Genomic DNA, 14,242 nt, shown 5'->3' with positions numbered 1-14,242 from the left:
GAAAGGAATTTATACATTCAGATTGAAATTTAATTGGTATATCAAAATTGCAATTTACAGCCGAAGAGTGATTTTTTATTTTCACTCTTACTTTTTATTATATTGCACTTATTGTGGACATGCAATCTCTATGTTGATTTGACATTTATTTTAAATTCCATGGTGAAGAAATCAGGAACAAATAAGTCAATTTTTTACCAAGTTTTTTCTTTCTTAAAATTGACCTTATTGGAACGTCCCATTCAATGTTGACTGTCACTTTCTTTGAAGCTAGTATTGGTTCAATTTGTTAATCTTATTTCAAAAGAAGATGTGTACATTCAAAATATCTATAATGCCATCTAGTTGGACGCTTTCTTTTGAAACAATAGTTATGTATAACAAAAATTCAATCAACTTACCCTAAAAAAAAAAATCCTGCATAATTAACTTTCCATCAAAGAACATGTTCCTAATGAAATTGTTGTTTCACATGCCAACTTACTGATATACGTATCTCCATGCTAACTTCGACAACATTGTGAATGAGCATTATATCAAAGTCAGTAATGAAACTCAACAAAGGTACATTAGCTTTGATTTCAAAGCAAAAAAGATCAGCTTGACACTTTTTACCTCAGAAAAATATTGATTATGGGAAACATGTTCAAACAAGGGACTATGATTTAATATACAAGACGAGATAATATTATACAATTAACTCAAGGAAAAATGACTAGCAGATGGCTACTTCTGCATCATGTTCACCTGATTTGCCTGATTTATTTAACTCAGTTTGCAGTTTTTTCTCCTTCTGTCTTAGACGTCTATTACTTTCTAGATGAATCAAGAGAGCTGTAATGTCTGAAGGATTAACCCCTCCTACCCTTGATGCCTGACCAATGGTTTGTGGCTGAATCTGCAGTGTCAACCAAAATGGATGTTAGCTTTCCAGAAATACGTCAGTGTTAAAACAAACTTGGAGGCAGATATCTATGTCAGATATCGCTTCTAATATCAATCATGTGGACTCATATCTTCAAATTCTCTCTGTATGAGAACACCCTATGCACACTTATAATTCATCTCAATTATTTAATTAATTTCATTCATTATTAACTCCACTAACTAAATCTAAATTAATACACTATTAAAATAAATAAAAATCTATATTCGTCTCATTGTTTAAATAAGTTAATTTAATCCATTTCCACCCTATCAGTAAACTGCAATAATATAATCGACTTCTATTCATTGAATTGCATAAATTAAATCCATTTCACATAATTACTAAATAAAATTAAAAAAATCAAAAATCTATTTTGTTTTACATCATTAGGCAAGGATGTCTTTCGGATAAATGGCTATAATTGTTGTGGGTTCTACACCAAGTTTCAGATGGCAAGAGGATGGAAATTGTGCTCGTATACTCCTGGGAAGGGTTGGGTCACTTCCACCAGAAGTTGTGCAAGTGATAGTTTAGTCACAATTGAATGATCCATTAATGGGTGGTAAAAACCCTTGTTGATACTCTTCCAGGCATCATGGATGGATTGAAAATATCAGCATGCTCGGGCTCTAGTTTTGTTAGTTTATTCCTGTTAATGTAATATTTGTTTTCTTAAATTATTTTATTCCTGGAAAGTAATTGAGGAAGTTCTTTCAACTTCATATGAAAAGCAATTAGTGTAATGTCCCCTCTTTAGTTCGACATGGCATTGATCATGGATTTGCCTATTCCAGACTCTCGTAGGCAAATGGTGTGGAAAGAGAGTCAATTCTGTGGATCAGATGGTCATATCTTGCTCTTGAAGAAGTGTTAAGAGGTTATATTTTATCATTATGTGATATTGGGGCCCACATGTTATAATTTTAAGTTGAGTTGCACTTTTTATTTTATAAAATTACTTTATTATAAAAAGTGCATTATAATGAGAATTTATAAAGGATGTTTCTAGAAGTTCTAGCAACTTCTTAGAAAAGTGAATAAATAGAGGGCTGGGCCTCTCATTTGGACATGCTTGGATTTGAGAACTCTTCTACTTCTTCATTGTGAAGACATTTGTAGACTTTGGATCTGCAAATTATTATTCGATCTTTGGGAACGAATCACTCCCTTGGATTGGCGACTTTGAGGGTGTGAAATATCACCTGAATTGTTGCATAATTGGAGTTAGTATTCAGCCATCTCATTGGAGCTTATTGAGAATTCGTTGTTAGGGTTTGTTTGGTTGGAATAAGGATTTCAGATTTGCCCTATCATTGGAGAAGCATTTGACAAGAGTTTGAAGACAGAATAGGTGCATTTTTTCAGAATTGGCAAAGCAGGGTTCGGAACCACATAATTGCTCATATCTCCTCAACCCCTTGGAGTTATTTTTTATGGTTTTACAGGGTTACTACCTAACCCTAGGCGCCCATTTTCCTTGCATTTGGGGGTCCCAAAACCCTGGTATTATTTTTATTTAGCAGCCGTACAGGTACGGCCCTGCTAGTTTGGGCAGCAGCTGCAAATTAAGGACAGTTTGGGGGTGCGGTTGGAGGTCTTCATCAACGATTTGCATTAGAACTTGGTGTTCTTCCATAGTTCTTCAAACCAGGTTCTTGCATTCTGAAATATATGTCAATTTTTGGGTAAATTTGCTGTCATACAGTCATTGTAATAATCAGTCCAGAATTGGTAATAAAACAATTTCAGAATTTATTGCATTGTAATTGAAATATCGTCCAAAGGCTTTATATATATTGTAATTCTGCGATTATATTTTGAAAGTATCAAATCTGAAATTGCCATATTCTGAATATTGTTACTGTTATTATTCATTACACGCCAAGTGTTTGACAAAATTCCTTAGTTCAGTTTGAGGGTTTCAGTGGCCCTTATAGAGAGGGTCATTACAGTGGTATCAGAGCCAAAGTCCTGCCATCCTGTAGGGAATTTGGAACAGCTGGGGAAGTGTTTGACGAAATGTCAAAACACTAAAATCAGAGCATGTGACAGAGGCCTTATAATTTCCGCAATACCAAAGCAAGACAAGATAGGATTTCAGACCTGCAGAGCGAACAGTCTAGCTCATCTATCCAGGTGGACATAGAATCCAGTCATACTGACACAGGGGAGGTATTCTTTGATCAAGACTACGACTACAATATGGATAGAGGTGGGAATATTGGTCCAGATCAGCGAGAGGAAAGATTTTTACAGTTATTAGACACTTTGGCACAGGGACAGCGATTAGCAGAACAGAGAGCACAGGAACAGAACCAGAGAATGGAGCTTATGATGCAGATGATGGCTCGACAAATGGGGTTGAACGCTAACATAGGTGGAGGAAATAATCAGAATGGTCACAATCAGAATGGGAATAATCAGGATGAGATACATAATGGAGGCGAACAAATTGGGAACAATTTCGGTCATGCCCCCCAGCAAGCTAGGACAGTGAGTTCGAGGCCTATGATTCCTACGTTCCTTCCTAGAGCTCCAGAGCAGCCGGTACCAGAACCCCAGATCACTGACATACAGGATCAGCTAAGGAGAGATTGGGAACCAGGAGGTCCAGATTTTACAGCTGCAATCACCTTTAGAGAGTATATGGATGTGCGGATGAAGCATATGCCCCGTGGACAAGACAGGACTCAGAACTATGTGTAATGACCCTCTCTATAAAGGCCACTGAAACCCTCAAACTGAACTTAGGAATTTTGTCAAACACTTGGCATGTAATGAATAATAACAGTAACAATATTCAGAATATGGCAATTTCAGATTTGATACTTTCAGAATATAATCGCAGAATTACAATATATATAAAGCCATTGAACGATATTTCAATTACAATGCAATAAATTCTGAAATTGTTTTATTACCAATTCTGGACTGATTATTACAATGACTGTATGACAGCAAATTTACCCAAAAATTGACATATATTTCAGAATGCAAGAACCTGGTTTGAAGAACTATGGAAGAACACCACGTTTTGCTGCAGATCGTTGATGAAGACCTCCAACTGCACCCCCAAACTGTCCTTAATTTGCTGCTGCTACCCAAACTAGCAGGGCCGTACCAGGCCATACCTGTACGGCTGCTGAAATAAAATAATATTAGGGTTTTGGGACCCCCAAATGCAAGGAAAAATGGGCGCCTAGGGTTAGGTAGTAACCCTGTAAAACCATAAAAAATAACTCCAAGGGGTTGAGGAGATATGAGCAATTATGTGGTTCCGAACCCTGCTTTGCCAATTCTGAAAATGCACTATTTCTGTCTTCAAACTCTTGTCAAATGCTTCTCCAATGATAGGGCAAATCTGAAATCCTTATTCCAACCAAAAACAAACCCTAACAACGAATTCTCAATAAGCTCCAATGAGATGGCTGAATACCAACTCCAATTATGCAACAATTCAGGTGATATTTCACACCCTCAAAGTCGCCAATCCAAGGGAGTGATTCGTTCCCAAAGATCGAATAATTTGCAGATCCAAAGTCCACAAATGTCTTCACAATGAAGAAGTAGAAGAGTTCTCCAATCCAAGCATGTCCAAATGAGAGGCCCAGCCCTCTATTTATTCACTTTTCTAAGAAGTTGCTAGAACTTCTAGAAACATCCTTTATAATTTCTCATTATAATGCACTTTTTTATAATAAAGTAATTTTATAAAATAAAAAGTGCAACTCAAATTAAAATTATAACATGTGGGTCCCAATATCACATAATGATAAAATATAACCTCTTAACACTTCTTCAAGAGCAAGATATGACTATCTGATCCGCAGAATTGACTCTCTTTCCACACCATTTGCCTACGAGAGTCTGGAATAGGCAAATCCATGATCAATGCCATGTCGAACTAAAGAGGGGACATTACAGTCCGCCCCTCCTGAAATTGCTTGGCCTCAAGCAATCTCAACGCCGGGTGCTGCAAAATAGCCTCCCCCTCCCAAGTAGCATCCTCAACAGGTAAATCTTTCCACTTAACCAAGTATTCTCTGATCACCCTTCTACGAAGCTTCTTTTCTCTGCTCTCCAGGATGAATTCTGGTACTAAAATCAATTTTCCCTCATCGTCTAAAGGAGGTAATACTGCAGAAGGCACCACATTCTGACCCAACGCCTTCTTGAGGCGTGACACATGAAACACATTGTGCACTCTGCTGTCTGCGGGAAGCTCCAACTCATAAGCCACTTCACCAACTCGCCTGATAATCCTGAATGGTCCATAATAGCGTGGCTTAAGTTTCTCTGCCCCACTCTTCTTAAGAGTAGATTGCCTGTATGGCTGCAACATGAGGTAAACCATATCATCTACCTCAAAACTACGCTCAGTTCTCTTCTGGTCTGCATACTGCTTCTGCTGGTTCTGAGCTCTTGCAATATTGTCTTTGAGGGTAGCAACTATATCCTTACTCTCCCGTAATAATTCACCTGCACTGGGTACCCGGCTGTCGCTCAACAATAAATCCAGGAAACTAGGTGCTTCATAACCGTAAAGTGCCATGAAGGGTGTCATCTGTATAGTCATATGATATGTAGTATTGTAACAATACTCGCAAAGATATATCCATCTGACCCAAGCTCGCTGCTGAGTTGCCACATAATTCCTTAAATACCCTTCCACCCATTTGTTCACAATTTCTGTCTGACCATCGGTTTGTGGGTGATAGCTAGTGCTGGGTGTAAGCTCCGTGCCACATAACCGGAATACCTCCTGCCAAAAGTGACTCATGAAACGGCTATCCCTATCACTCACAATGTTCTGAGGCAAGCCGTGCAATCTGAAAACCTCCCGAAAGAAAACCTCTGCCACCTGAGCTGCTGAATGTGTAGTGGTGATAGGAAAGAAATGAGCATATTTCGTTAATCCATCTACCACCACATAAATACAATCTCGTCCTTGTACCTTGGGCAAACCTGTGATAAAGTCCATGGAGATGCATTCCCACTTCCTGTCGGGAATCGGAAGTGGCTGTTGGAGCCCTGCCGGATAGCTGTGTTCTTGTTTGTTTTGCTGGCAAACATGACACTCTCGAACATACTGCAAAACATCAGCTTTCAGCCCCTTCCAAGTGAACCGCTCTCGAACCGACTTGTAAGTCTTGAAGTACCCGGGATGGCCTGCTGTCGGTGAGTCGTGAAGTGCTCTCATAATCAGTTGCTTAACCTTCGATCCTGGGACTAGGTAAATCTTGTTCTTGTAAATGATCAAATCATCTACAAGTGTGTATCTGGTATCAATCACTGTTCCCTCTACTATATCAGAGGCCCATGTATCCCTGGCATACTCTGCTATAATCAAGTGTCGCCAATCCTCTGATATCTGAACCATAAGAGTGAGGTGTGGCCTTCGAGATAGAGCATCTGCAACAACATTCTGAGTTCCCTTGACATATGAGATGTCAAAATCATATGCCTGCAACTTACTTACCCACTTTTGTTGGCGATCATTCAGGTCCTGCTGTCCCAAGAAATGCCTCAGACTGTTATGATCAGTTTTAATACAAAACTTGCTACCCACAAAATATTGTCTGAATTTGGCCAAAGCATGCATGATGGCCAACATCTCCTTATCATATATACTGAATGAACGCTCAGGGGCTCTGAGCTTCCTGCTCTCATAAGCTATGGGGTGCTTATTCTGCATAAGTACAACACCTACTCCCTCTCCAGATGCATCACATTGAAGCTCAAATGGCTTCGTGAAATCAGGTAATGCTAGAACTGGGCACGTAGTCATTATCTCCTTAAATCTCATAAAACAGTCCTGTGCCTTCTGAGTCCACACAAATTCCCCTTTTTTCAGTAAATCTGTCATGGGAGCTGCATGTCGTGAGTAGCCACTGACAAACCTGCGATAAAAACCACATAAACCAAGGAACCCCCTCAACTGTGTAAGGTTCTCTGGTGGAGGCCAATCAACAATAGCGCGAATCTTTTCAGGATCCATCCGCACTCCCTCTGCACTAATGATGTGTCCTAAATATAACAGCTCGGTCATCCCTAAGTCACATTTGGACTCCTTTGCATACAAGGACTCCTTCTGTAGAATGCTCAGCACCGTCTCCAAATGCTCTAGATGCTCCTGCCATGATCGGCTATAGATCAAAATGTCATCAAAAAACACCAGCACGAATTTCCTCAACTGATGGTGGAAAACTCTGTTCATAGTGGACTAGAAAGTGGCAGGTGCATTGGTCAGACCGAAAGGCATGACTACAAACTCAAAGTGCCCACAATGACATCTGAAAGCAGTTTTCTCAATATCCTGTTCACGGACTCTGATCTGGTGATATCCTGATCTCAAATCAATTTTCGTGAAATAACAGGCCCCATGCAATTCATCTATCAACTCATCAATGCGAGGAATAGGATACCTGTTCTTAATGGTTCTCTTATTTAATGCCCTGTAATCAATACACATCCGAAGCGTTCCATCCTTCTTTTTTACCAAAACAACAGAAGATGCAAAAGGTGACTTACTAGGTCGGATGTGCCCCATCGCTAGCAACTCCTCAATGGTCCTTTCGATCTCATCCTTGAGTCGCTTTGGATGTCGATATGGTGTGACCATGATAGGTTTAGCACCCTCCTCTAGCTCAATAATATGCTCAATGCCTCTGTCCGGTGGCCTGCTTGGTGGAATCTCACTGAATACCTTTTCGTACTTAATCCTCAACTTCTGAATATCAGGATGATATTCCGTCTTATGTTGCTCCTCTTGTGTAGGTATCAAAGTACAAACTGCTGCCCACTCTATATCATTATGCCTAGTTAATCTCTCCAGCCGCCTAAATGAGATAGTCCTGATGTCTCCATTACGGATAGCCTTTAGCACATGAGTCCTACCATTCATTTCGAATTGTATCTCCATATCCTCTAATCTTAGGGTAACCACCTTCAATGAATGTAGCCACTGCATTCCAAGTACTATGTCCATGTCACCCATGTTGACCACATGATAGTCCGCCTTAAACTCATAGTTGTTCAAGCGCAAAGGTAAGTCTCGTACCATCCTGTCACAACGAAGAGTGTATCCATCAGCTACCTTGACTCTTAGTCCCTCGAATTCCTCAGTAATGAGTCCACGCTTTTCTACGAATCGTGCATCAATGAAATTATGTGTGGCACCTATGTCCAACAATGTAATAACCTTCTGTCCAGCCAAGACTCCCCGAAGTCTGAAAGATCCCTCTCTCTGGATACTAGACAGTCGTGCTTCCTGTAAATGTAGCTCTGTTTCCTGCCTTTGCCCTGCACTGTCTATCTCCTGCTCTCCCTCTGCTTCATCAGAATCCTCATCATGATGTTCTGAACCATCTGAATCTGAGCCTTCGTAATAAGCCCACATTGCCCGGTTGGCCTTCCCTTTTGGCCTCATAGGACAGTCATGGCCGTACTCATACGGGCCTTTGCAATAGAAGCATAGCTTCTTCCTACGCAAGTCATTAAGTGTCTCCTTGTCCAGCCTCTTACTTTCTTCCTTAGGTAGCTGTGCCTCTCTATGAAAGGGTTTCCTGTCCTTATCTTTTTCCTGAAGGGAAACTCTTTGCCTGAAATTTATTTTTAGAAGCTGAAGAGGAATCCATGTCACGAGCTTTCTTAATGGCTTCCTGCAAAGTGGGAGGGTTGAGAGCTTTAATCCACCCTCTCAACGGATCAACTAACCCATCCATAAATAAAACCAATAGCCTTCGTTCAGATACATCTGTTACTAACACTGCAAGTTTCTGAAACTCTGAAATGTATGTTTCCAATGAGCCCCACTGTTTAAGCTGGGCTAATTCCTTGAAATGGAGTTCTGGATCTTTCTTATCAAAACGTTCAATCAGTCTCTCCGTAAACTCCACATATGAGGTAATGTGTGCATGACCCATAGTGATCATACCATGATGCCACCATTCGTGTGCTAACCCATCCAGGTGAATTGCTGCATACTTAATAGCTTCTTCCTCAGACATAGGGTTCAATTGAAAGTATGTGTCAAGCTTTTGAACCCAAGCTCTTGCTGTAGACTTCCCCGAGCCATCATAATATGGTAACTGTAGTTTGCCTACTTTCTTTCGTAGCTCATAGTTCTGAGTCCTGTCTTGTCCATGGGGCATATGCTTCATCCGCACATCCATATACTCTCTAAAGGTGATTGCAGCTGTAAAGTCTGGACCTCTTGCTTCCCAATCTCTCCTTAGCTGATCCTGTATGTCAGTGATCTGGGGTTCTGGTACCGGCTGCTCTGGAGCTCTAGGAAGGAACGTAGGAATCATAGGCCTCGAACTCACTGTCCTAGCTTGCTGGGGGGCATGACCGAAATTGTTCCCAATTTGTTCGCCTCCATTATGTATCTCATCCTGATTATTCCCATTCTGATTGTGACCATTCTGATTATTTCCTCCACCTATGTTAGCGTTGAACCCCATTTGTCGAGCCATCATCTGCATCATAAGCTCCATTCTCTGGTTCTGTTCCTGTGCTCTCTGTTCTGCTAATCGCTGTCCCTGTGCCAAAGTGTCTAATAACTGTAAAAATCTCTCCTCTCGCTGATCTTGACCAATATTCCCACCTCTATCCATATTGTAGTCGTAGTCTTGATCAAAGAATACCTCCCCTGTATCAGTATGACTGGATTCTATGTCCACCTGGATAGATGAGCTAGACTGTTCGCTCTGCAGGTCTGAAATCCTATCTTGTCTTGCTTTGGTATTGCGGAAATTATAAGGCCTTTGTCGCATGCTCTGATTTTAGTGTTTTGACATTTCGTCAAACACTTTCCTTCCAATTAGTTGTTCCAAATTCCCTATAAGACCTCCACAGGATGGCAGGACTTATAGCTCTGATACCACTGTAATGACCCTCTCTATAAAGGCCACTGAAACCCTCAAACTGAACTTAGGAATTTTGTCAAACACTTGGCATGTAATGAATAATAACAGTAACAATATTCAGAATATGGCAATTTCAGATTTGATACTTTCAGAATATAATCGCAGAATTACAATATATATAAAGCCATTGAACGATATTTCAATTACAATGCAATAAATTCTGAAATTGTTTTATTACCAATTGTGGACTGATTATTACAATGACTGTATGACAGCAAATTTACCCAAAAATTGACATATATTTCAGAATGCAAGAACCTGGTTTGAAGAACTATGGAAGAACACCACGTTTTGCTGCAGATCGTTGATGAAGACCTCCAACCGCACCCCCAAACTGTCCTTAATTTGCTGCTGCTGCCCAAACTAGCAGGGCCGTACCAGGCCGTACCTGTACGGTTGCTGAAATAAAATAATATTAGGGTTTTGGGACCCCCAAATGCAAGGAAAAATGGGCGCCTAGGTTTAGGTAGTAACCCTGTAAAACCATAAAAAATAACTCCAAGGGGTTGAGGAGATATGAGCAATTATGTGGTTCCGAACCCTATTTTGCCAATTCTGAAAATGCACTATTTATGTCTTCAAACTCTTGTCAAATGCTTCTCCAATGATAGGGCAAATCTGAAATCCTTATTCCAACCAAAAACAAACCCTAACAACGAATTCTCAATAAGCTCCAATGAGATGGCTGAATACCAACTCCAATTATGCAACAATTCAGGTGATATTTCACACCCTCAAAGTCGCCAATCCAAGGGAGTGATTCATTCCCAAAGATTGAATAATTTGCAGATCCAAAGTCCACAAATGTCTTCACAATGAAGAAGTAGAAGAGTTCTCCAATCCAAGCATGTCCAAATGAGAGGCCCAGCCCTCTATTTATTCACTTTTCTAAGAAGTTGCTAGAACTTCTAGAAACATCCTTTATAATTTCTCATTATAATGCACTTTTTTATAATAAAGTAATTTTATAAAATAAAAAGTGCAACTCAAATTAAAATTATAACATGTGGGTCCCAATATCACATAATGATAAAATATAACCTCTTAACACTTCTTCAAGAGCAAGATATGACTATTTGATCCGCAGAATTGACTCTCTTTCCACACCATTTGCCTACGAGAGTCTGGAATAGGCAAATCCATGATCAATGCCATGTCGAACTAAAGAGGGGACATTACACTATGAGCTACGAAAGAAAGTAGGAAAACTACAGTTACCATATTATGATGGCTCGGGGAAGTCTACAGCAAGAGCTTGGGTTCAAAAGCTTGACACATACTTTCAATTGAACCCTATGTCTGAGGAAGAAGCTATTAAGTATGCAGCAATTCACCTGGATGGGTTAGCACACGAGTGGTGGCATCATGGTATGATCACTATGGGTCATGCACACATTACCTCATATGTGGAGTTTACGGAGAGATTGATTGAATATTTTGATAAGAAAGATCTAGAACTCCATTTCAAGGAATTAGCCCAGCTTAAACAGTGGGGATCATTGGAAACATACATTTCAGAGTTTCAGAAACTTGCAGTGTTAGTAACAGATGTATCTGAACGAAGGCTATTGGTTTTATTTATGGATGGGTTAGTTGATCCGTTGAGAGGGTGGATTAAAGCTCTCAACCCTCCCACTTTGCAGGAAGCCATTAAGAAAGCTCGTGACATGGATTCCTCTTCAGCTTCAAAAAACAAATTTCAGGCAAAGAGTTTCCCATCAGGAAAAGATAAGGACAGGAAACCCTTTCATAGAGAGGCACAGCTACCTAAGGAAGAAAGTAAGAGGCTGGACAAGGAGACACTTAATGACTTGCGTAGGAAGAAGCTATGCTTCTATTGCAAAGGCCCGTATGAGTACGGCCATGACTGTCCTATGAGCCCAAAAGGGAAGGCCAACCGGGCAAGGTGGGCTTATTACGAAGGCTCAGATTCAGATGGTTCAGAACATCATGATGAGGATCCTGATGAAGCAGAGGGAGAGCAGGAGATAGACAGTGCAGGGCAAAAGCAGGAAACAGAGCTACATTTACAGGAAGCACGACTGTCTAGTATCCAGAGAGAGGGATCTTTCAGACTTCGGGGGGTCTTGGCTGGGCAGAAGGTTATTACATTGTTGGACACAGGTGCCACGCATAATTTCATTGATGCACGATTCGTAGAGAAGCGTGGACTCATTACTGAGGAGTTCGAGGGACTAAGAGTCAAGGTAGCTGATGGATACACTCTTCGTTGTGACAGGATGGTACGAGACTTACCTTTGCGCTTGAACAACTATGAGTTTAAGGCGGACTATCATGTGGTCAACATGGGTGACATGGACATAGTACTTGGAATGCAGTGGCTACATTCATTGAAGGTGGTTACCCTAAGATTAGAGGATATGGAGATACAATTCGAAATGAATGGTAGGACTCATGTGCTAAAGGCTATCCGTAATGGAGACATCAAGACTATCTCATTTAGGCGGCTGGAGAGATTAACTAGGCATAATGATATAGAGTGGGCAGCAGTTTGTACTTTGATACCTACACAGGAGGAGCAACATAAGGCGGAATATCATCCTGATATTCAGAAGTTGAGGATTAAGTACGAAAAGGTATTCAGTGAGATTCCACCAGGCAGGCCACCGGACAGAGGCATTGAGCATATTATTGAGCTGGAGGAAGGTGCTAAACCTATCATGATCACACCATATCGACATCCAAAGCGACTCAAGGATGAGATCGAAAGGACCATTGAGGAGTTGCTAGCGATGGGGCACATCCGACCCAGTAAGTCACCTTTTGCATCTTCTGTTGTTTTGGTAGAAAAGAAGGATGGAACGCTTCGGATGTGTATTGATTACAGGGCATTAAATAAGAGAACCATTAAGAATAGGTATCCTATTCCTCGCATTGATGAGTTGATAGATGAATTGCACGGGGCCTGTTATTTCACGAAAATTGATTTGAGATCAGGATATCACCAGATCAGAGTCCGTGAACAGGATATTGAGAAAACTGCTTTTAGATGTCATTGTGGGCACTTTGAGTTTGTAGTCATGCCTTTCGGCCTGACCAATGCACCTGCCACTTTCCAGTCCACTATGAACAGAGTTTTCCACCATCAGTTGAGGAAATTCGTGCTGGTGTTTTTTGATGACATTTTGATCTATAGCCGATCATGGCAGGAGCATCTAGAGCATTTGGAGACGGTGTTGAGCATTCTACAGAAGGAGTCCTTGTATGCAAAGGAGTCCAAATGTGACTTAGGGATGACCGAGCTGTTATATTTAGGACACATCATTAGTGCAGAGGGAGTGCGGATGGATCTTGAAAAGATTCGCGCTATTGTTGATTGGCCTCCACCAGAGAACCTTACACAGTTGAGGGGGTTCCTTGGTTTATGTGGTTTTTATCGCAGGTTTGTCAGTGGCTACTCACGACATGCAACTCCCATGACAGATTTACTGAAAAAAGGGGAATTTGTGTGGACTTAGAAGGCACAGGACTGTTTTATGAGATTTAAGGAGATAATGACTACGTGCCCAGTTCTAGCATTACCTGATTTCACGAAGCCATTTGAGCTTCAATGTGATGCATCTGGAGAGGGAGTAGGTGCTGTACTTATGCAGAATAAGCACCCCATAGCTTATGAGAGCAGGAAGCTCAGAGCCCCTGAGCGTTCATTCAGTATATATGATAAGGAGATGTTGGCCATCATGCATGCTTTGGCCAAATTCAGACAATATCTTGTGGGTAGCAAGTTTTGTATTAAAACTGATCATAACAGTCTGAGGCATTTCTTGGGACAGCAGGACCTGAATGATCGCCAACAAAAGTGGGTAAGTAAGTTGCAGGCATATGATTTTGACATCTCATATGTCAAGGGAACTCAGAATGTTGTTGCAGATGCTCTATCTCGAAGGCCACACCTCACTCTTATGGTTCAGATATCAGAGGATTGGCGACACTTGATTATAGCAGAGTATGCCAGGGATACATGGGCCTCCGATATAGTAGAGGGAACAGTGATTGATACCAGATACACACTTGTAGATGATTTGATCATTTACAAGAACAGGATTTACCTAGTCCCAGGATCGAAGGTTAAGCAACTGATTATGAGAGCACTTCACGACTCACCGACAGCAGGCCATCTCGGGTACTTCAAGACTTACAAGTCGGTTCGAGAGCGGTTCACTTGGAAGGGGCTGAAAGCTGATGTTTTGCAATATGTTCGAGAGTGTCTTGTTTGCCAGCAAAACAAACAAGAACACAGCTATCCGGCAGGGCTCCTACAGCCACTTCCGATTCCCGACAGGAAGTGGGAGTGCATCTCCATGGACTTTATCACAGGTTTTCCCAAGGTACAAGGACGAGATTGTATTTATGTGGTGGTAGA

The 14,242-nt window shown here is 41.0% G+C and overlaps 1 protein-coding gene across 1 annotated transcript in view; it reads right to left on the bottom strand.

Moving 5' to 3' along the window:
- Window positions 1-397: 397 nt before the first annotated feature.
- The window catches only part of LOC149555729 (glucose-inhibited division family A protein), a 329,684-nt gene continuing 315,839 nt past the window's right edge, over window positions 398-14,242 (bottom strand). The window contains exon 13 of the mRNA XM_089829868.1: window positions 398-898. Coding sequence (XP_089685994.1) covers window positions 716-898 — 183 coding nt within the window. The 3' untranslated portion in view covers window positions 398-715. The remainder of the gene's footprint in view (window positions 899-14,242) is intronic.

The sequence above is a fragment of the Cupressus sempervirens genome, chromosome 5 (assembly GCF_028749045.1).
Source record: "Cupressus sempervirens isolate cs-2001-9-10 chromosome 5, ASM2874904v1, whole genome shotgun sequence".
In the NCBI taxonomy this organism is placed as follows: domain Eukaryota; kingdom Viridiplantae; phylum Streptophyta; class Pinopsida; order Cupressales; family Cupressaceae; genus Cupressus; species Cupressus sempervirens.
The sequence above is the reverse complement of the archived record's forward strand: the minus strand, read 5'-3'. Positions and strand labels throughout refer to the sequence as shown.